The sequence below is a fragment of the Sardina pilchardus genome, chromosome 19 (genome assembly GCF_963854185.1).
Source record: "Sardina pilchardus chromosome 19, fSarPil1.1, whole genome shotgun sequence".
In the NCBI taxonomy this organism is placed as follows: domain Eukaryota; kingdom Metazoa; phylum Chordata; class Actinopteri; order Clupeiformes; family Clupeidae; genus Sardina; species Sardina pilchardus.
This window is the reverse complement of record NC_085012.1, coordinates 5,027,826-5,051,738: the sequence shown is the minus strand read 5'-3', so window position 1 is coordinate 5,051,738 and position 23,913 is coordinate 5,027,826. Positions and strand designations below refer to the sequence as shown.

Below are 23,913 nucleotides of genomic sequence, written 5' to 3'. Positions count from 1 at the left end.
TTTCACATTTTTGGCGATCCCGGATTAAGGACAACTGAGCTACAGCATGTACTGTAACACAGAGTTGAAAATGCTCCTGGTTCCAACCTTTCTGTGGTCTGGAGAAGATCTTGCTCTCAGCATGTAAAGGCCAGTTCAAACACAAGATCCGCGACGAGACGAGCTGCAACATTCTAAAACCCAGCAACGCTCTAAAACTCTGCAACTAAGATTTGACATGTTGAATGTTTAGCGACCGCTTGCAACTGCTTGCAACTGCTTGCAACTTTTGATTCACACCGCCGCAACTGCTCTCCGCAACCGTCTCAGACCGTCGCGAATCTTTGGTTTGAACTGGCCTTAAGATAGAGTTGAAAACGCTCCTGGTCCTTACCTATCCATGCTTTATAGAGCCTGTTACAAAGCCTGTTTTCAGAAACAGCATGCAACATCGATTTTTCAGCATGTGAGAGAGAGTTGAGAACACTCTTGATTCCTACTATACCTTTCCGTGCTCTAGAGAAGAGTTTGTTTTCAGCATGCGAGAGAGTTTAGAACGCTCTTGTTTCCTACCTTTCCGTGCTCTAGAGAAGAGCTTGTTTTCAGCATGTGAGAGAGAGTTGAGAACGCTCTTGATTCCTACCTTTCCGTGCTCTAAAGAAGAGTTTGTTTTCAACATGTAGAAGAAAGTTGAGAACGCTCTTGATTCCTACAGTACCTTTCCGTGCTCTAGAGAAGAGCTTGTTTTCAGCATGTACAGTAAGAGAGAGTTGAGAACGCTCTTGGTTCCTACCTTTCCGTGCTCTAAAGAAGAGTTTGTTTTCAACATGTAGAAGAAAGTTGAGAACGCTCTTGATTCCTACAGTACCTTTCCGTGCTCTAGAGAAGAGCTTGTTTTCAGCATGTACAGTAAGAGAGAGTTGAGAACGCTCTTGGTTCCTACCTTTCCGTGCTCAAGAGAAGAGCTTGTTTTTGGCATATAAGAGAGAGTTGAGAACGCTCTTGGTTCCTACCTTTCTGTGCTCTAAAGAAGAGCTTGCTTTCAGCATGTAAGAGAGAGTCAAGACCGCTCTCGGTTCCTACCTTTCCGTGCTCTAGAGAAGAGCTTGTTTTCAGCATGTACAGTAAGAGAGAGTTGAGAACGCTCCTGGTTCCTACCTTTCCGTGCTCTAGAGAAGAGCTTGTTTTCAGCATGTACAGTAAGAGAGAGTTGAGAACGCTCCTGGTTCCTAACGCTCTTGGTTCCTACCTTTCCGTGCTCTAGAGAAGAGCTTGATGCTGACGGGGGAGGTGGAGGTGGAGCCGGAGTCCCTGGAGGAGGTGCGGAAGATGCCGGTGAAGCTGAGGCGGCGCGGGGACTTGGGCGGGGAGTCCCGGTGCGCGGGCTGCGCGGGGTGCGTGGGGTACGTGGGGTACGGGAAGATGGTCTTCGGGGAGCCGGGGCTGTTGCGGGAGCTGCTCCTCACCGGGGCCGACAGGGGGCTGGAGGGCAGACTGAAGGGGCTCCGCGCGAAGAAGCCTCTGGTGGGGCTCGCCGACTGGCAACCCGCCTCCCCCTGTCAAAGACACACGCACACACACACACACACACACATGCATACAATCACACACCACATGCATGCATTTACAGATGCATGCATGCACACACACACCACATGTATACATTTACAGATGCACGCACACATGCACGCACACATGCACACGCATGCGCGCACACACACACACACACACACACACACACACACACACACACACACACACACACACACACACACACACACACACACACACACACACACCCCAATTAGAATTTTCCAACACTGAAACAGAGCAACCTCAGCACATGTGCATGACATACAGTAAGAGAACATTTCTTCTTAATCAAGCCCAGTTACCAGATCAAAGACTCTAGACCCAGCACAGGGTCTGACTCCCATTGAACCCCAAAGACAGCATCCCTCCACACTCTTTACAGCAACAACATCATCTGCATACACTTCCACATTACACAACAGCCTCCTGCAAAACACATGCCCTTCACTCACAAACTAATCAACTAGTTCATTTTCATCCCCATCCCTGGTGGAGCTATTAATGAAGGCTAAATGAACTGTTCTGCAGGTGTACGTGCTACTGTGAGTTCATTCCGACACACACCCCAGTCATGGACCATTCTCCATTCTCCTGTCTGGGAGAAGGTACAGGAGCCTTAGGAGTCGCACCGGCAGGCTCAGAAACAGCTTTTTTCAAAACACCATAATGCTGCTCAACTCAAGATGATGTTAAACCACATTTTGGTGTACTGGTTGTCCTTATTTTTGCAACTACAATAAAGTTGAATCTAATTGGCCCCAGCTGTGGCGTAACTGGCTGGGGCACCTGCACCGTACACCGGCGACCCAGATTCGATTCCCGCCCCGTGGTCCTTTCCAGATCCCACCACTGCTCTCTCTCCCATTCACTTCCTGTCTCTCTCCACTGTTCTATCAATAAAGGCATAAAAAGCCCAAAAATATACTTTAAAAAAAAAATGAAGTTGAATCTAATCTGATGAGTTATCGTGTGAATATTATCTGACACCTGCTATTATTATGGCAGCTAGTGGGAGATTAGAGCCCAGCCAGCGTGCTGCCCGGCTGCCAGAACAAACAGGACAGGCCCATTGGGCCAGCGCGGTGGTTGGACAAGGCCAGGGCTCGAGCAGGGCCAAAGTTGAACATCTTCTCCGCGGCGCAGGAGGAATTTGGCTCTGTGCAAACAGCTCCAGCAGGACCGGGGCGGAGTGTTTGCACAACCAAAGCCGCCCACAAATCGGCCCGGTTTGTATGGACCACAGCCGGGGGGGAGGCGGTCAGTCAGTAGGTCATAAACACCAGCTCCTGGCTCCTGCCGAAAACAATCTGCTGTCCGCCCTCACACATACACACACACACACACACACACATACACACACACACACACACATTTTCCTCACTACTACAGGGTTTGTGTACTGTGGCAGGAGAGAGAGAGAGTGAGAGAGAGAGAGAGAGAGAGAGAGAGAGAGATAGAGATAGAGAGAGAGAGAGAGAGAGAGGCCCAATAAATATTTAGGCGTGACTGTATGCAAATAGCCTCCACTGCTGCAGTCCACTGATATGAATGCACACAGAGACTGAGCTGCAGGAAGTGATCTGCTACGATCTGAGCTGGTGGCGGCGGCGGCGGCCTGTCCTTACATGAACATGATCTCGCTCGCACGGTTCAAAAGTATGCAAAGTGCCCATCAGGAAATGTTCTCATGCGCTAGCTCAGGAGAGAGCCCTGTGTGGACTTGCATAACAGTGGGAGAGATGCGCTAGCTCAGGAGAGAGCCCTGTGTGGACTTGCATAACAGTGGGAGAGAGCCCTGTGTGGACTTGCATAGCAGTGGGAGAGAGCGCTCTTGATCTGTGGCTTTGGAAGAGATGTCAGCTAGCTAGCTGCACCAGCTGTGTGGGTTTTGTTGTTGGTTTGTGAATTTCAGGGTGGGGTTGTGGTGTTGATGTTTACCTGCACGCTGCTCTTGTTTGGGGCATAGTGGGTGAACAGCTTGTCCCCCATACCTCATTCACCGTGAGGGACATGCTGACATGCTGTGTTTAAACAACATTGTTTTCTTGTTTTGGCTCTACGCCAGCTTTGAAGCTGTTTCCATGGAGAAAGTTGTAACACACTAATAACATCAGGTGCACCCTGTCTATCGGTATACACTAACTCTCTCTCTCTCTCTCTCTCTCTCTCTCTCTTTCTATCTCTCTCTCTTTGCCTATCTATCTGTCTCTCTCTCTGTCTCTCTCTCTCTTTCTATCTCTCTCTCTCTCTCTGCCTATCTGTCTCTCTCTCTCTCTTTTATCTCTCTCTCTGCCTATCTGTCTCTCTCTCCCTGTCTCTCTATCTCTGTATTTATCTCTGTTGTTTACAGAAAAAAACTCACTCAACTTGCTCACAGAACCAACACACACACACACACACACACACACACAATCGCAGAGATTAATCAAAAACAACATCTGAGGGACCACAGGCAAATATACACACAGGCACACGTCACCCAGATGAACAAATTCATATCACGCAAACACACACACACACACACACACACACTGGATTTGTTTACTGGATTGAAAACCTCACAGACAGTCCTGGCACCTCTACAATATTTTGTAAACACATCTTTGGGGATTAAGAAAGCGCTTTCTTCTGAGACAGGAAACAAAAGACAAAGACAAACAGCATCCCCACCCTCCCTTTCTCCGGCGAGCTATCGGCCCATTCATCTGCCTCTTTTATGGCCCTGACTCCCCGTCTCGGTGACGCTGATGGATCGCCGGCCCGGTGCTTTTTAACTCGGCTCTCTGAGACTGGCCGTCCTTGGTGGCTCAAGGTGAGGAACGAGGAAGCCGGCCAAAACAGCACAAGACCCGTCCCCGACATCGCCGCGGAGAAATGCCGACCATGCGTTTGGCAGAGGCTCATGATTGTCAGAATGCCACCGTCTACGCTGCCCTCACAGATAATTGACCTGAGGAATCGAAGATGCACGCTGTGTGAACTGAAGCCACACATGGTCAAATCACATGATCCCCCAACTCCACGAGCCTGCCAACAGAAGGCTGCTGCTGCGGCACAGAAGCCTCTCAGGCAGCCAATTAGGGCTCTAATAGAGGCGGCAGAAGGAAGGCGCTGTCACTGAGCACGTGCAAGAACTGGTTGCCAGGCAGCCAGCCAGATCATGACCCAGCAAGATCCAGCAGAGGAGACACTCGCTCAGAACGTCACTTGATGTATCAGTATGACATGGAGCGTGTGTGTGTGTGTGTGTGTGTGTGTGTGTGTGTGTGTGTGTGTGTGTGTGTACATTGTCCTTGTCTATGAGAAAGGTGCCAGATAGCACCAAAGGAAAAGATTAATGAACTTTGATCAATTCGTGTTTCACATAAAAGTGGCATTGGTGCGTCAGTGCTGTCACATACAGTAAGAGGTGACCTTTCTATTCTCTCTCTCTCGCTCTCTCTATCTCTCACACACACACATAACCTGCGGCAGCAGATAGATTGACAGGTCAGAAATCAAGCTGGCAGGTTTGAGAGCTCAGATGATGTCATCCCAGTGGCTTTGGCTCTCTCTAAATCATAATGAGGAGAGTGGACACATTTGTCTTCGTGTCGGAATTTCGCTGATCATTAATCAGGCGCATCATCATTTCGAAATCACTGAATAGAACACAGAGCATACTTTTTGATGCTGGAGAATAGCAGGATGTAGAAGACATGCTACAGTAAGTTGACGCTTAAGGCATTACTGGACACATCAGAGAGTGCCTGACTGCTTTGTTTATGGTCATGTGGTGTGGGTGGGTGGAAAGGTACCTTGCGTGTTGTGTCCTTCCCCGGCTGTTCGGCATCCCCCTCCAGGAAGGGCATAGCAAATGAGCTCAGGTCCTGCACCGCAACCGCACCAAGGAAGAGAAGATGGGTCAAGATTTGCACATTAATAGTGTTACGGCACGTCACTGAGAAGAAAAACCTAACTGAAATGTTGTAAAATCAAACGAAGGACGAGCAGATCTACAATAGGAGGATATCCATGGGAGACAACATAGTTTATGGTTCTCGATTCAACATAAACCCAAAAAATCCCCACTTCTCTACTTCAACAGGGCGCTTAAACTATTCAATTGCTGAGGAAAAACAAGCCTCTCTAGACTTACAGAATTACAGTCGCTTGACATTCACTCTCAGTTCAAAGCATTAATCTTAGTCAATCCGGCTAACCTACCTGATTAAATAAAGGTTAATGAAGCAGGACCCTGGAGACATGTGTGTTCACTGTGTCTGTTAGGTTGGAATCTTCGGAGATCAACAAGAAATCAGAACAGAAACTGTGGTGTCACAGGCCATGCTTGCAATAAGTCTGGCCTCCACACTTCGTCAGAACACACACACACACACACACACACACACACACCTCTGAAGCAGAATCCCCACTGGTGAATACTTCCTCTTTTTTGCTTTTTTGTTTTCCCTTTTTGACACACACACACAGTCACACTCATACACACACACACACACATTCTTTCTATCAGACATGTGGCAGAAGAGGCTGAATATACCAAGGAATGAGTAAAGTACTGTAAACCGGTTTTCGTGTGAAACATGAAGCTGACACACAGCTGGGTGACACAACCACATTTTTTTGAGTTCAGAGAATAGCCTCAACGACGCGTAATCACGCGACTTAATCAGACGCCATCTCTCTCGCCGGCATCTACCGTGACGATCATGAGAAACACGGGGACTACGCACTCCCACCACGCCGCACTTCATTTTGCAAAGCAGACAAAAAAGACGGAGACGGAGTGCTGAAGATGCCCTGCGGATAAAAAGCACTGCCCTTCAGGGGAAGGGTGGAGGGGCGGAGGAGAAGAAAAGGAACAGAAGAAGGGTGGAAGAGAAGAGAGGAGGATGAAAAACAGGAAGTAGGACGGACACACACCCACACCAACACACACACACATGCAAATAGAGAACATAAGAGGTCAGATGCTTAAGGAACAAACTGATTCTAGAACAGCAGGAGATCAACAATCACAACCTTTATAGGTCACTCAGAAACTCCTGAGCAAGAAAAAAAAAAACATAAATCATTGCTCAACACGACTTCCAAATAAGGAAGCCTTGAACCCAGTACTTGGCACCACACATCTCACATATTTCATGTGTTTATCTTTTGCTGCAGTCCTGGCATCAGAAAAATGAGTTTTTGTGTGTGTGTGTGTGTGTGAAGGTGAGCAGTTCTCGAGATACACTTACACACTCGGCATTCCTGGCGTCGCCCTCCATGGTGCCAGACGAACGTTGGCGAGCTGGCCGTAACTCGGAGGATTCGGAGGTCTGGCATTAGCGCCCCGCCGCGCGTCGGCCAGCTTAGCCTCATTAGCATGCCGCGGCCTCCAGAGGTGACTCAGCACGCCGCGCCTGCATCACCTCCTACTCCCAGATCAGGGCCACGGAGCTCTAGCTCACAGCATCGGCCACTTAAGCTTTTTTTTGTGCCTTTTTTTGCCTTTTTCCTTTCTTTTTGTTCACCATTCCCCGTCTTATATTATAAGAAAGACTTTGTGAGCGATAAAAGCAACAAGTTAAGGCATTAGTATAATCTTGAGGCTTGTTAAACGAGATAAAGTTTTTTTTTTTGGGGGGGGTGGTGGTTTGCTGTTGGCGAAATACTGTGTAAGGGAACACCACCAACGCCACCTTCCACCTCGTTTCACAGAATCAATTGGTCCCATCAGGGTCTTTAAAAGTGCAATGCAATTAAACCACCAGCAGGATCTATTGCAAGCAGGCAGAACATTACACTCAAGAGAAAGAAAATGGTGCTCATTAATCTTGTCTGCAGGGCCAGATCCTCGCTGCCCGACATCCTGAGATGAAATGTCCAGATCTGTGGCGGCCGTGAGCGGCGCGTTCTGGTGCACGGTTGCCGTGGCGGGTTGTCATGAGTGATGTGTCCAGCGGGAGGTGACGGAAGGGTCAGGGCCTGAGGTCAGATGACGAAGCCCGCCGTGCTGAAAACAGTCCGCTGACGACCGTCACGACTGATGACACCACAAATCACACACACATGCATGCATACACACATACACACACACTCGCACACTTGTACACCCACACACACACACACGCACACACACACACACACACACACACACACACACACACACACACACACACACAAACACACAAACACACACACACACACACACACACACACACACGCACACACACACACACACACACGAACACCCATTTTGTGTGTGGCTATCTCACAGCCAACCCTAGCAGTATTGGAAGGTTACATGTCACAATCCGGGCCATACATCTTCTTCCTGCCAAATCCCTAAACCTGTTACTTTTTCCCTGTTTTATGCTTTATCTCAGTGAGTCAGTGTCTCCATGGAGACCACATGCCACGAGCGTAAATGAGTTTCAGTGAAGGAATCCCATAATAATCCCATCTGGGAGAGGGACTACTGACAAATGAGACCCTGAGAGGGAAGCTAACTGACTAACAGGTACAGTAGGCCAGCATGCACCGGTTTTTTGGATTTGCCCACTTTGGACAGCCCTGGTCCAAGTGTCAAGTTAAAGCCAAGGACAACTCTGGCAATTTTTCACATAGATCTCAGTTTCTCGAGTTCACCGAGAACTGTCGATACGAAAAAAAAAAAGAACAAAAGGTGATACCTAACAGTTAGAGCAGCTCCAGTGCTACACTCTGGGGACATGATTTAAAAAACGCCTTTTCTCATACCAACTGTCCTCTGTGACCTTGAAAAACAGAGATCTACAGTATGTGAAAAACTGTCAGAATTCTCCTATAAGTGAGGAAAAGATGAGCTGAAGGCTTGAAGATGTCAGACAAATACTCTTATTTTTGTGTTACAGTGAACAAGCAACAGTGCACCGTACTAACATTTGGGCACCTCAAGAGAGAGATCTCAGATAACGTTCACCAAGGTCTAAGATCTTAATTAGCTTAGGGCAATGGCCTATTCCCAATCCTTGTTAGGAAAGGTGAGGTAATGTAAATCTCAAAGCTTTACCATTAGTCTGACTTAAACATTGTTCCAACAATCAGCAGACATGGTCCCTTCTAAGAACATCTAAGAACAGACTTCTGAACAGTGTGCAATCACCCTGCAAACAAACAGTCAAAGTGCAGTCAAAGAAGGCTAAGCATCCTGTTCTCCTCTTGACTGACTGACTGACTGACAGGCTTAGCATTTAGTGGATATATTGAAATCATTTCATAAATGTAATGTACAGTGTATACATAAAAGTGTCAGTAGTACTGAACATTTGGCATTATAATTACAACTGATAAGCTTACACTCAGGAATCTGTAACATCAAATCTGCCTCTAATTAACACCTTCTCTAGATCATAAATATTGACCAGAAATTCTAATGGGCAAAATTGGCATCCCATCCCATGGCAGCGAAAAATGAGCATGTCCTACTCCACCACAGTCATGGCCAACGATAAGGAAACTAACATGTAGCCACTCCAAGTGGAAAGCTCAATCTGACTTGTGAATCCACTGCAAAAGTACATCAGGACACCTACTCAATGAAAAGTGACTGTAAGTCACTGAGCCAATGTGTACATGTCTGAGTAAAAAAAACAGTCCAGCCCAACAGTCCCTCAAGGTACAGCAATCTGACATCTTGTCTCCATTTGAGAAGGCTGAGAGACAACAACAGTGTTTTGCCATGAAGACAGGCAGGCTCACCACAGTCTGTCCAGCACAGCAGCCTTGAGAGTGGAGAGTATCGTCTAGTCTGCCTACCGTGGGTCTGGGCGTCCTCGGAGAACCTCATAACAGACAACAGCAGGCCAGCTCCGTGCACATGACATATGATCACTGGCCCCACGCAGCAGAAGGTGGCTATTAGAGTCTGCAGAGCCGCTGCCTTCAACGGGTTTGCACAAGAGCACAGCCCATAGTGGGAGATGGGTAAGGCGAGAGAGAGAGAGAGAGAGAGAGAGAGAGAGAGAGAGAGAGAGAGAGAGAGGGAGAGATGGAGAGAGAGAGGGAGAGAGAGGGAGAGAGAGAGAGAGGCACAATAACAGCACAGCACCTCCTCCTCATATTCATCCAGGATGGAGGTCAGTGGGCTGCCCATGACATGTGTGTGTGTGTGTGTGTGTGTGTGTGTGTGTGTGTGTGTGTGTGTGTGTGTGTGTGTGTGTGTGTGTGAGAGAGTGAGTAAGAGTAAGAGAGAGAGAGAGAGAGAGAGAGAGAGAGAGAGAGAGAGAGATTACCACTGTGTACACTAGTGACAAGGCCAACACACATTAAGTCCAAGCAATGTGAGATGAGATTGATAAAGGGAACAATAACAAATCCAAATGCTCATGTTTTGCTCACAGTCAAGAGGCCAACTACACATGTACTACATACCACATGTACTGAAGGCCACATATGGCCTAAAACAATACCAAATACCACACACCACTTCACCAACAGCCAGCACCACTGTCTTATAGTACTTCTCCATGCAGTATCCTGCAATCCTACCAGTCCAGGGAGCTAGGACGTAACTGGCTACCAGTGACATGGTGGGGTGGGGTGGGGTGGGGTGGTGGTATGGGGTCAGGGGAACTGTGTAGTAAGTGCTGACTCAGGGCCCTCTGAGCCGGGGCTCGTAGCCAATATGGGACTCGTAGCCTTGCCTCGAGGTCAAAGGTCAACAAGACGAGTATCCTTCAACATCAGCACTGAGGAGGAGGGGACAGAAATAGTCCAGCGTCGTGACAACAAGATGCTTGTGCAACTCTCAGAGCCTCAGTCTCTCGACCCTCAACTCTGAAAACGATTCAAAAGTACTGTAGGTCTGGATGAAAGTACTGTAGGTCTAGATGAAAGTACTGTAGGTCTAGATGAAAGGAAGCAAACCCTCCACAGAAAGGCACACACAGTGCAAATGGGCAGATTGTGTGTTTCTAGTGGAACAGTGACTTTCACTGAGTGCCTAAATAAGAACACACAGTAGAATGTGCTGGCTATACATCACTCTTGGACAACAACACTCAAACGCAGTGGAGGAAACATAACAACAAAACACTTTAAGGAAAACAAATACAAACAAACACAATTGACCTCACATCACCATGGATACGAGGAGGACTACGGCACTGAATGAGAGACAAAGACAGAGAAAGAGAGAGAGAAAGAGTCAAAAGAGAGTAAGTGTGACTTCTCTGATTCGACCACAATGATCCCAGTGTGAGGCAGCGTGTGTTTACCTCCTCGATCCCTCCTCAGACAGATCACACTGCCAGGCGGAGACGACGGAAGACATCACCTCATGGACCACAACTCCACAAAGCCCTCCCCAACCCAAACGCAACACATCCACAACAACATCGTTCCCAATCCCACCCCCTAAAGCCGCCACTGAAATGATGGGTTTCATGAGTGCAGCTGATGCCTACTAAACATTCAACAGAACCTTTTTTATAGAGCTTTGATCGTCTCTAATTAGTATATTTTCAAAACAAGATGTATGTAATTATAAAGACCATTAATTCAAACAGCAAAACAAGTCCTTATTAAGAAAGTCCTTCCAAGATGGACAAACATAGCTCAGATTTTTTTGGTGCCAACATTACATTACCAGCCTTGATTCGGTTCCCATCTGCTTCCATTCAACAGCTGACAGTAGCCCCATTTAGACTATTAACTGTTAATTAATTTCATTTCGTCCTAATAGGGAATGCAATTTTCAAGTCATCTGGGTGTTCTATTCCGATCAGGTGTTTTCAAGAGCTCTAGAAATAGCCGTTACCGTTTTGTTTTTGCTCAAGAATATGGAGGTTTATATTTATAGAGTCAAAGTTTTAGTGGTTGCCGTCTTGGCCTTGCTTTTAATCAGCAAAGTGACAACAATGCATTATTCCTGCAGGGGGCAGTGTGGAGGTCAACAAGAAGCTGGCCCTTCTGCTGGTGGGCCTCACATTATCCTCAGACCTCTAAATGTGCCATCCCTGCCTCCTCCCAGCAACAGACCGGGATGGACAAGGGTCTTACAGCATGGGCCGATAGGACTGGGCTGTAGGCCTACTTGAATCTTCCGATGTTGAATGAAACCAAAACTTCCAGATGATGCATCAATCCTTTAGGCTACAAAGTTATGTGATCTTGTAAAGGGATGTGGGCTATGGTTCCTTCTGCAGGGTGACACGTCGATCCTTTAGGCTACAAAGTTATGTGATCTTGTAAAGGGATGTAGGATACAGTTCCTTCCGTAGGCAACCCAACTGTTTCCTGTTCAATCAGAATAAGAGCGCCTCTCTCATTCCAAATCAAATTCTGGATGGCAGTTTTATTCCAATCAAGTTGTTTTGTGTGTGTTATTTTTATCATTTGAGCCATAATTCCGATTCTAAGTGTGGATCATAAACCTGTCTGTTAGAGAGTTTTGGGAGACTCTGTCCAAATCAGCTGGTTCTGTTATGAGCTGCTGGACTGTTTGTCTATTTCGCTAAATGACCTCTAGACCAAACCAGCCTGCTTGGCTGGAGAGCTGGACCTCCATGACCCAGGACAGGAGTCTTGGGCAGGAGAGACCAGGAGAAGCTCCCTGGCAGAAGGAGGGAACTGCGGCTCAGAAAGGAAGTCCATCTGTCGCTGGCTGTTCAGATCTCTCAGAATGTTCTGGAGAGAGCAGAGGGAAGCCACAGTGGGGTTGATGTGGGCACACTGCCGTCTTTTTTCCTGTTCTAACAAAACATCACAAGGCTGTTTCAGTCTTAATTTAAGACTATTCTGGGTGTGCTTTAAACAGCCAGTCTGAGTGAATTAATAATCATTTGGCAGTGCTGCTAAACACTATTTGTCACATTTCTACAGGGATTTTAAAAGAAATATATTTTCTGGCAAGCAAGCAATAGGTCTATCTCAACTCTGGTTTTGGCTGAGATTGTAATTCGAAATGTTCACTGTAGAGAAACTTGGAAGACCAACTTCAACATCTACCAATGAGGAAGCTCTGGGGTTTGGTTAAAGTGATGAAGAAAAACAATGACTGCTCGATGGATACAGGCAAGAATAACTGTTACCGCACTAGTTTCAATTATGCCAGCAGGACTGTGGCTGAGAAAAGGGGTGTTAAAAATGAACAAGAGGCATTGAGAAGGGGTGTTGTCTCACAATGTATTTAGCAAAAATGTGAGTGGATTTTATCTGTCTGTATCTGATGATGCCCGAAACCGCCTATGTGTGCTAGTGAGTGTGTGTGTGTGTGTGTGTGTGTGTGTGTGTGTGTGTGTGTGTGTGTGTGTGTGTGCGTGCGTGCGTGCGTGCGTGCGTGCGTGCATGCGTGTGTGTGTGAGGGAAGAGATTTGTCCTCAGACCACATGGAAAACATTACCTCTGAATGGTAACCTCCTCTTAATCCACAATTTAGATATAAACAATGGATGACCCCCTTTGGGAGAATGAGGTCCTCAGAGTATCCTCAGTGGACCCGATCGCTACACATTCTGCATGTGTGGCTTGGAATGCACTGAGGTATTCTCCACGCCACTAAATTGTTATTAGCCACTATTTTAGTAACAAATGTTTCACTGTTTGCTTGAATCAGTCTGCTGCTGTTAACCTGCAGACATGCTCTGCTTCTGATAATCATTAACCAGGCCTCTGGGAATGCCTGTAAATAAGGTAAACACCACCAGGATAAGAGCTGAATGAGACAAAAAACTATTTAGCATTGCATTGCACAGATTCTGTTTGTGTCAGTCTTTCAGGATTACTGTTTTATGCAGAGGAAAACAAACAGATGTGATGAGATGTCTGCTTAATGCTTAGAGTTTAGACACTGCTTGCATTCATAACAATTTCCTTAGAAGAATATGCATATGAAAGCATTCGGCTGTGTTCAGAACTAATGTGATGTTTGTGTGATTTATGATGAGAAAGTAATTCCTAAAGTAGAACAGTCTGCCAAGTTATGTTGAAAAGATGTTGCACTTGTGAGAGTTTCTGAAAGTTTCTGAAATCTGCATTTGCATCACATTCCTGAATCTGATTCTGAACAATCAATCCTTCCTCTATCAATCCTTTCTCAATCAATCCTTCCTAGGCCCCAGGGTTTGAAATGGCTAGGACTACGGTGAGGGGACGGTGAAGACACCAAAGAGCATCTTCTTGGTTCTTGATTCTTTACTGAATGTGCTCACCGAGGGCCTAACTACAGTCCGTCACGCCTGGGTAACCAGCCACAGCCACAGATATGTGAGACAAAAGCCAGGGCTCAAGAGAAAAAGAACGGCATAAACACACACACACACACACACACACACACACACACACACACACACACACACACACACACAAACACACACACACACACACACACATACACACACACACACATGCACACGCACGCTCAGACACAAACACATACCTCCTCTTCCCCTGTCATCCTCTCAAAAGAACAGCAACAGAAGAAAAATATGCAGAAATGTAACAAAAGGGGCCGACAGCAACACAGGCTTTTGTGCCCGTGTACATTGGACGCCCTTTCACTCTGCCAACGAATGAATCGCGTAAGCAAAGGTCACCATTAGTGGGGGAGTGGGGGGTTTGGATTGCCAAACATCAACTGATAAACACCCACTGATCCATAAACACCACCAGCCCATTATTCAAACATTACAACATTGTAATTGCTCTGCCGAAACAAACAAATTCAAACACCAATAGAAGTGCATAGTTGAGCATTAATGTGCATTTTATGAGTAAATCCAAAACTCAGCATACAGCATGCTGCAGGCAGTAGTGGAACTGAGCAACTGGTCACGATGGCAACCCTACACCCCCTCGCTGCACGACATTAACGCACAGTTTGAGACCTGACTTACTTTATGTCTGTCTTCGTTCATTTCTGCAAACCCTGCATAATCACCTCACCCACACTCGGTTAAAATACATTGATTTGTTCGTCAGCTTAACAGCAATATAGCGTTTGCATGGTGTGCCATGCATAGCCAAAGGGGTCTAAAAAAGTCTGCTTGGACGTGATGCTTTTGGAGAACAGGGCTGTAACTAAATAATGAGCTCAGATTAAATTAGGCCTGCATCTAGCTTGCCTTGATCTAATTTCGTACATTTAAGGGGAGGTTTTCCGCCTGGCTTGGTTAATAATTAGATGGTAATTACAAAGATAAGAGGAGAGACTGTATGGATATGTGCCTGGCCTGCACATGAATTTGTAACGGAACAAGGTAATTAAATGCGGAATGTCCGGTCTTCTGCTTTGTCTTTTTATTTACCCACATCACTTGACCACATTATTGCTTGTACAGGGACTAGGAATAGATGTGGCATTCTGAGACTAGATGTGAGCTGTCTGGCTTCTTTTTAACACAGCTATCAGCTAATATTGTTTTCAAAGTGTTTAAATTACAGCCTCAGTTCAAATAGTATTGTACACCTTTGACTAGGGAGCCTTTTGAAAGCAGTTGGTTAGAAGCAGAGGGCAGCGGGCCAGCACCATGGCAAATACTGAAGTCCAAGAGCCTTTTCCCCCATGCACCAAACAGAGATCCCAGGAGAGGCAAACATCTTAAGAATCAAGTTAGGCTTCAGTACACACACACACCAGGACATGGCAGCAGGATGCATGGGGAACTTTCAAAACGACCCTCAATATGAGCATTCCTCATCATCTTGGAGTGGCATTTATCATTTAGCCTACTGTTTCAGTGTCATGTTCAGTTATTTTTTTATTGCAGCATTCATTGTCAGACCTTATACTTCTTGAGTTCTTTGTCACAACTCCAGCTATCATATTCAAAATAGCCTAGCACTGACGCACCTTGCAGTCCTTAGCCTAATAGGGCAGGCTATATTAAAAACTTCTACTTCAGTAAGCTACAAGCCGCTGTTGTGCTTTTTCACTCCTGACCCATCCGCTGAATCTGATAAAAAAAAACATGTGGCCCCATACCAACTGCAAAGCGCAGACCTTCAGCAGAGTCGAGGGGGCATGCGGAGGATACTGGTTTGTTTGCAGGCTTCATAATTAAATCTCTCTCCTAATGTGGTTTGCGCCGAGATCGCATCGCTGGATAGAGGTTATCTCGCAGTATCAGCGACTGACAGTCCACCACAACCATGACTCAACGCAGCTTTGGATCATAAAATTGAGAGGCGCAACTGTCAATGAATGCGCACGCACTGCCTTGACAAAGGTAATGAGCAAATCACGGTTTTCATATAGCCACAATATAGCCCACGTTTGACAAAATTAGGCAATTGTTTGCTTTTTTAAATCTGGTGGTGTTTTCTCAAAATGAGCTCATGGTGATATCTCTATCAAATTGAAGTGGACAATTAAGTGGACTAATCAATAATATGTCCTGGAAGAAAGGACTATTAAAGGAAGACAAACAATCCAAGCAGCCAGCCTTCCACCTGTCCTGATAAAGTTTAACATGGATCTCGCCCGTCTACAGGCAACCACCGCTAATAGGCTTCTAGTTGAACTACCTTTCAAACTTTCACACTATACCTGAGCCAATAGTGTGGCAACTCATCTCTTTCTAAACATGCAAGTAGGCTACACCAATCCCGCCCACCACACAAGTCCACTCAACTTTAGCAAAGAACCTGTTAAAAGCATAGTGGTTACTTAATAATTACTTACAGGCATATTCAGTCGAAGCGATCGTTTCCTTTTCGTGTTCTTTTTCTTCATATCTCTCTTCTTGTTGTTTTCCGTAGCTGTACTACCCATTGTTTGTCTCTGTATGTAGAGTGTTTATCTCTGAAAGAAGCGTTAGTTTCTAAGTTTGCACCCTGCACAACAACAAATTATTCAACGTGCCAGACTAGTATCAAATATTGCAAAACAGCAATTGGTTTCTCTTCCCTTAAACGAAAACATCCGCATTTAGATGTATTGTGAAAGCCCTTCACTGGTATCCTTGCAGCAGAGCTGTTTAGCCTAAGTCTAGTCCTGAAAAGTATGGGCCTGTATAACTTAACGCAGTGTAATGTCAACTAATTACGCTGTCAAAGCTGAGAGGAGACAGGCTCTAATGACGTCCATGAAGTCTTGTAGCCAGTCGTTTGATGGGCTGCGAAGGAGAGAGCACCATGCACGCGCCTCTTGCTTGCCCACTCGTAAATACCAGCGAGGAGCGCGCCTCAGTTCGAACTCGGATGCGTGCCAGCTGATGGATCAAAGAGGAGCGCGCGGATGCGTCATGGGTCTTTTAAAGAGGTACTTACGGCGCTGTTGACTTTTGAGACCGGATTTTAAATGTACTAGGCCTACCAAAACAAATGATTTTTGCGTACAGAACATAAAACAGAACTTGATACTTTATCTGCTGCAACAGACACAGGCTCTTGCCCAGCACCATAGCCTACTGATCATGCTAATGGTTTTAACTGCTGGCTAAAGACATCATTTTGAAGACTTTTTATTCTAATCAAAGATATCTGTTTAGGTGTGGTTACACAGTGTAGCCTATAGCCCATTGCAAATATAAATGTCAGTTATGGGCAAGTGATTTGGATTAAATTATTAGTCAACTTCATATGATATTGATTTGAAAGCTAGATAAAGGCAGTTTCGCCTTTTACCATTTAAGGTATCCTATATCAGTGATATATTACATTTTTCATGCAGGTCCTCTCTAATGAATCCACCATGTGGCGAGTAGCAGTTACTGCAGTTTAGTCTCAGAATGCACACAGACCAAGTACACACTGGGTCATCATACAACATCATTGAGCACTGACTCAAGGGTTGTTTGAAACATTTGTGAGCATTCTTTGCCTCTTTTTTTAGAATATGAGTCAATGAACCCTGCTGAATAGGCCTACAGCCCTGACTAGTCTAGTGGGTCTGGCTGTAATACAAACACCCATCCATGTCTGTATAGGCTCCTAATAAAATGATTGCTGGAATGTATGAGTGACTGATGCATGAACACGTGGGATAGAGTAAAGAAATATGTGTAATCTTCTGTTGGGTGCTCCTGACCTGCAGCCTACTCTCATGCTCAGTTGGCTGTGTATTTACTGGGACCTATAGATGGCACTGTTTACTTAGAAGAGATTGGATCTCCATGGCCACACTGATCCAGCTTGGATTATATTCAATTATATAAAACCATATAGGCGACATCCATTATTTATTGAGATTCTAATGCCGCACCGTAGTGCTTTGTAAGAATTCTCAGTTGATGACAGACAATGAGGAAGATGGTGTTGTATCATTCTAGTGCTCAGAAGGGTGTTACAGAGCAGTTCTACTGGGATGTGCATGCTTAATCATCAGGACCACATCAGTGCCCACTGTGAATAGCCTGTAGGTGAAAAAGTGTGACTTAGCAGTCATGAGGTCAGTGTGGAACTGCTAAATCTGTGTTGATCTAGTGGAAAAAAAAGAAAAGAAAAAAAGAAAAAGTCACACAAAGGTCACAAGACCATGAGCCTAGGCGGATGTTATTTTTGTTTTTATAGTGCTAGAGTTGAATTCAATCTTAATGCATTTGTTAAATCATCTTTAATGAATTCCTGATAGCATATCAGTCAAACTGCAGTTGGTTTGATATTATTTAGTTTTACTGACTGACAACAATCTGATTGATTAACAATGCACAATTAGGCCTACAACAAATATGATGAAGGCCTAGGCGATTGAATAGACATTCTTAAATAAATAGAGATAACTTGGGTATTTTTACAAGTGAACTCTTCATAGCCCATCACACATGTAATCCTATGAGCTATATCCTAAGATCTCATTGCGCTGCAGAATTATTGGTTACATCACTCCTAATGGCATGCGAAACCTTCACTTTTTTCCTCACATCTATCTCTCGCCGTCTGATAATCTTACCAGCGCTGTTGAGCTGATAAGACACAAAGCAGAGGTGTAGCATAAATGTGCCTTGCAGCGAATAGGCAGGCTAAACACTGCTGAAGGATTTGGATTTGCTATTGCACTCAAGTCACGGGGCGGCGATGCATGCTGAGGTTTTCCCGAAACCTATCCAGACCAGCAACACGAAGACTTCAGAGGGGTAGTAGAGCAGCGGGGCTTGCCGTAATAATCACACGATGCTGGGAGGTTTATTGTCAAGTAAGTGGCTATGCTGTCTCTTCATTAGGTAATAATGTATATTGCCAGCTGTTATCAAGATCAGTGTTACCAACAGATTAATTGAGAGCTGGGACTGTAGTGTGCTCCTTGGAAAGCATGCACTTATACGCTCTTACTACTCCTCTCTCCCTGTGTTCATGAATGTTGTAGAAGTAGCATTGAAAGCATTGTTTGCGTTTTAGCATTTATTTGATACGATGTTGTTCGTTTGTAGCCACATTGGTTAATTCTGCGGTTGTCGTGATCAACAATTGTTGGTATCTCACAAGTTCGTAACGATATGACCACTGATAGCTGTAGCAGCCCAGCTAAGGTAACTAGCCAGTTAGCTAGCGCTTTAGCTTGAGAAGTTAGCCTGCTAACAGGGATTCCGAATACGCGCTGATTGTTTTAATTTGACCTCTACATTTGCTAACGTTTATACATTTGCCATTTGTAATTGCTCGTTTGAAATGTAGGTAAGTTTAAGACAATTGATTTTGAAGTAGGTAGGTGTGTCTCTCTCGGCAAGTAGCTGAATTTCTTTAATCAAACTTTCGCTCGACTAACTGCTACGCGACCCTGCGGTGGTTATAACTATTACTAGCTACGGCTACCAATACCTGAAGTGGTTCCTTGAATCAGTGCAGATCAGTGCAAATTCGCAGCATTTACTAAGTAGGCGGTGGCAGTGAGTAATGATCAGTTCTTGAGCTTACGCTTTCCAAACTTGAAGTGCTGTGCATCAGTTTAATTGACCCGCGTGGATACGCAAGTTGAACCCATATCTCTGAGTTGAACCAATCTAGTCCGCTTTCGAACAAATTTGGTGGATATTGTGGCATTTGCTTGTGATACATTGTATCAGGTTGTAGTTCATTGTATCATGTCGTTGGTTCTACTACACTGCACTAACCACACATCGATAAGAGAAGCTCATACCTGTAAAAATACTCTCGATGTGGCTTTGTGATGTGTGAGCTACGTCTTGTTATGTTTTCTTTACAAAAGCAATAGTGCTGTGACCTGTTGCCATTCTTTAACTGAAACTGTCAAGGTCGGTTTCCAGCTGTGCAAGTGGCAATGCGCAAAGCCATCTTGTTGAATCACAAGGCGGTGGTAGCCTAGCCTGATTACCATCGACTTTCAAAGGCTCTGCGAGACTTTAGTCTGACCAACAGCCTGTGCTAACACGGTTTCTTGACAGCGCTGGTTGACCCGCCTCCTTTAAATGCCTCGGTTTGCTACTGGTAGATGTCAGAAAGCGGATTGCCGAGTTTAAACCAATAACAACACTCTTTCCGCTGCCTTGAACACGCCTCTACCCAGAGCCGTTGGAGCTGCTCAAAGTTGATTGGTTCTCGACCAAAGGGGGCAGTTCCGCAGATTTCGGGAACTCAGAAATCCTTCTCAATGAGCAGTTGACCAGACCAGCAGCAAAAGCCTGAAGGCGTTGCGTCACTGGGAGGGCGTGCCAGGCTAGTGGTAGCCCTCTGGGTTAATTGTGTTTATAGATGATTCACACTTAATATATTTCTTCCCCTTAAATTTGTGTTTGGACAGACGTTCTTGAATGTACAATTAGGCTACTGTGTAGTTTTGCCACCTACTATAGGTGCCTACCTACTATAAATGTGGTTTGAAGGCTAGTGTCTGCACAACTGAACCAACAACACCCCCATCGTGTTCTGTTTGCCCCAGTTTGTTCTTGTGCTGGTCGTTCCCTTAAGGGTTCTCCTTGTTGATCCATAGAACTGACACGCCGGAGACCACAGGCAGCCTGTGTAGGGGAGCTGTTGGCAGAGGCACTCTGTATTGTCTCAGTTGCTGCTAGAATTTAGGCGTCTAATTATAGCTGTCAGGATTTAGGATTTTTAATCTGTCAGTGTCCAGGAAGGGTTTCAAGTTCACTCGGTTTCAATTTTGTGTGCTTCTTTTTTTTCTTTCTTCTTTACAGTGATGTAAAGCAAACTTCATTGCCTTTGTCTGAGGTTTCATTATTTCTGAAGTAACTCACAGAAAATTGACCTTGTCCTCTGGGGTAAAGGCACCTCGTGATAAATTATATTATCCACTCTTGTGCCATGGTCAGAATCGACTTCACCTCCAAGCTCGGAAATTGAACACAGGCTCTCCTTTCAGACAATACCCTATTATCTCCAAGCCTTGGAGAAATTGCTTGGATTCAGATGTGCTTTTGGGTTCATCGATGCAGAAGCTAGCATGAGCTGATATTTTCACCATTTCCAATTATAAAGTTGTACGTCTCGTTCGATTAAAGGTTCCACATGAGCTGATCTCAAACCAGATTATGGAAGTTAATGGTGTTACAGGAGAACTGCAATAGTTCCTGTTCCTCTGTCCTGGGGCTTTGTTCCTGGAAACCGAGGCCTGAGCCAAGCACTGCTGTCTTCACTTGTGAGGCACTCTTGTCTCGGCTCAATAGCACATTGACCTTGAAACTATGCAGAGATCTGCAGCACATCTGAACTCTGTCAGAACCCTGTCGTGTATGGTTAAATTCAATCTTAAGTCAATTGAGTATGAGCTTTCCCTTGTGCTAAGCACAGATGCTCAGCATGGAGTTCCACATAGCTGCCGTTAATTGTGGCATGTCTGTGTTCCCAGTGTTTTTTTCTGTGGCACAGAAGAATAGAAGAAGTGTACAGAACTCGCATGTGGCCCTGACAAGTCATCACTACTTATTGTCTGAATGTGCTGCTGTTGCTGAGTAATGAATAGGGTTTCTCTTTCTTTCTTTCTTTCTTTCTTTCTTTCTTTCTTTCTTTCTTTCTTTCTTTCCCTCCATCATGACTATATTATTCTACTGTGTTTATGCTGGCAATATCCTGGACTGTGAAACCGTGCAGATGACAGCGTGTAGACTTGATGTAGATGTGAAAGCTACAGGCTGTCTGATTCTATGACTGTGGAAGTCTAACCATTTTACAGAGCCTTCAAATTGAATGGCAAAAACCTACTCGATAGGTGCAAAGACAAATATGGACTCAATACAGCAAGACCTGAGGTTGTGCTTGAAGTGAGAACCAACCCGCGTTGCCAGGGAGCTGCTGAAAGCGATGCATTAGACACGGGGCGCATTTGGCTCAGATTCCTGCTAGGACTCTTCACTCTTGTTAATTGTTGATGAAGTATTGAGTTTCCCTGCAGCTCTCGTATTGCGGCACACTCGTAGCCTCTCTTCACTCCACCACAGGGAGGTCAGATGCTTGAGCAGCCCCACTGACCCTGTGACCAAGTCACCACAAACCCCTTACAGAGAGACTCCTGGTCACTTTCCCTCCTCCGCTGTTGAGCTGTCAGACAGTGAGGTGGAATTACATTGGACGCTAGAATACAATTCCTTTTCCCGAGTTTGTGTTTTGCGTAAGCGGAGCCAATAGCCTATACTTGCCCTGTCCGCAGTGGCCTATACTTGCCCTTATGCACGCTATTCAATGCAACTGTAGCTGATTGTTATGGTGCAACAGCACACATTCAATGTAGTGATTGTCTAAATTTTAGCCCTTGTGTGTGGTGGCTCTGCCAAATGACATCAATTCTAGATGAGCACTGAACCTAAGCTAGAATTTTCTTCACATTGAAAGGCGGCTCACCGCTCTGTGCGTCTCTCAGATCTCGCATGGCTGGATGGCAGTAATTGTCTCATTACCCTGCACTGTAAGGGAGAGGAAGGCTACCGAGAGGGCACGACTATGGCTGGGTAAAGCCCTGTGACTGGAAATGGGTCAGACTAGACAGGACTTTGCATTTGTGTGTGTTTGTGTGTTTTTGTTTGTTTGTGTGTGTGTTTGTTGTCTGTGTTTTAGTGCTCTGGGATGACTGTCATGTACCCTCCAGTTGTGTGTGTGTGTGTGTGTGTGTGTGTGTGTGTGTGTGCAAAGTGTGTGTGTGCATGTTTGGGTTTACGCCCAGCTCGCTGTTGTCGTCTCGTCAACATGGCTTAATACAGGCTAACCCAGTGCCTGCATTTGAGCGTGTCTGTCCTGGTGTTACGCTTTTTAATCGTTTCATTTCTTTAATACCCCGCTGCCCCAGTGACAGGCATCATGCTGAGTGTGTGTGTGTGTGTGTGTGTAATAAACAACAAAGAAAGCACACATGATTTAGTTTAGCAGTAGACTGTGAAGGGAAAGAATATAGTAGTGAACTAGAGTAACCAAGCAAAAAGCTGCTTTGATGTCCTCGTCACTGAATGTTGGGCTAAAGAATAGCTATTCCGTGTGTTCGCTTAACCTTTGTTTTAATGCATGTGTATGCATTTTTAATGCGTAGTGATTTATTCATGTACAAACTTCACAAGCCACCCAATTAGTGTGTTTGTCCTTGTTCCAAAAGATATCTGGACATAACTTCTGCTATCAGATGCGGCTGATCTAAGATCCGAGGAAAGTCAAGTCTGTTTCCTTTCTTCCCCTGAGCTCCTCACTGAGGGATGCTCCGTTCAAACATCCGATGGTGCAATCAAGCTCTTGGCCGTGCCTCAAAGTCTCCATCATCTTATTTTCCCCCTCACCCGTTTAATTAAAGTTTCCCCGTACTTGTGAGCTTCTTTCATCCGAATTCCCTTTTTTTTTCCTTTTTTTTTTTAAGTCCTCATCCCACATCAAACGGAGCATCGTTAATGGTTTACTGCGTGTGTGTGTGCGGAGAGCTCCAAAGGCCTTTGTCCCCTGGAAGGCACCGGCAAATATCCTGTCGACATTTTCAGTCCCGGGGCAGAGGAGAGCTCAGGGGTGTGTGTGTGTGTGTGTGTGTGGTGTTTTAAAAGAGAGACGGCAGTGGGAAGAGTTAAAAGGAGAAGTGAGATAAGCCCTCTGCTGCTATGATTCTGTTCAGGATGGAGACGGTGACATTTTCTCTTTCTTTGCCCCCATGGAGGGGCGGCCCACAGTAGCAGTAGTTCTCGCATGAGTGGCACCCGGGCACCACCCTCACCACCCTCACCCGCTCGCCTGTGCCCACTGGTGTGCAGACGGCCGTGAGGGAGAGGCGGTGAGGTGGCATGACATGCTTCACGTCTAATTTGCGTCACCCTTTTACCAGTGTGACATCTTCACCATCCACACACACGTGAACATACACTCATGTTATCAGATTCGTAATTCGTATGTTTTTGTGAGTGCGTACGGACTGTGGATGTCTGGTGCATTCTGTGTTGTGCTTGTGCGGCTGCATGTGTTGCTTCATGTGGGTTGGGCTTGTCTAGCCTGCATTGTGTC

At 45.6% G+C, this 23,913-nt stretch overlaps 2 protein-coding genes across 7 annotated transcripts in view; one reads left to right on the top strand and one right to left on the bottom strand.

The window, feature by feature from the left end:
- prkag2a (protein kinase, AMP-activated, gamma 2 non-catalytic subunit a) overlaps positions 1 to 16,692 on the bottom strand; it is an 85,210-nt gene extending 68,518 nt beyond the window's left edge. For 2 of the 5 annotated variants that reach the window (XR_009936453.1, XM_062521971.1), the window contains exons 1-3: positions 16,220 to 16,692; positions 5,370 to 5,441; positions 1,229 to 1,535 (exon numbers count right to left, since the gene is read on the bottom strand). Coding sequence is in view for 2 of the 5 variants with exons in the window: in XM_062521971.1 (XP_062377955.1) it covers positions 1,229 to 1,535; positions 5,370 to 5,441; positions 16,220 to 16,309 (469 nt within the window). In the remaining 3 variants the exon portion in view is untranslated. Of the gene's footprint in view, positions 1 to 484; positions 505 to 552; positions 573 to 1,228; positions 1,536 to 5,369; positions 5,442 to 6,812; positions 7,335 to 16,219 lie in introns of those variants that run through there. The other 3 variants (XM_062521972.1, XM_062521976.1, XM_062521975.1) reach the window with 3 other exon arrangements.
- Positions 16,693 to 18,495: 1,803 nt separating this feature from the next.
- galnt11 (UDP-N-acetyl-alpha-D-galactosamine:polypeptide N-acetylgalactosaminyltransferase 11 (GalNAc-T11)) overlaps positions 18,496 to 23,913 on the top strand; it is a 34,016-nt gene continuing 28,598 nt past the window's right edge. The window contains exon 1 of one of the 2 annotated variants that reach the window (XM_062520847.1): positions 18,496 to 18,670. The gene's annotated coding sequence lies outside the window, so the exon portion shown is untranslated. The remainder of the gene's footprint in view (positions 18,671 to 23,913) is intronic. The other variant, XM_062520846.1, reaches the window with a different exon arrangement.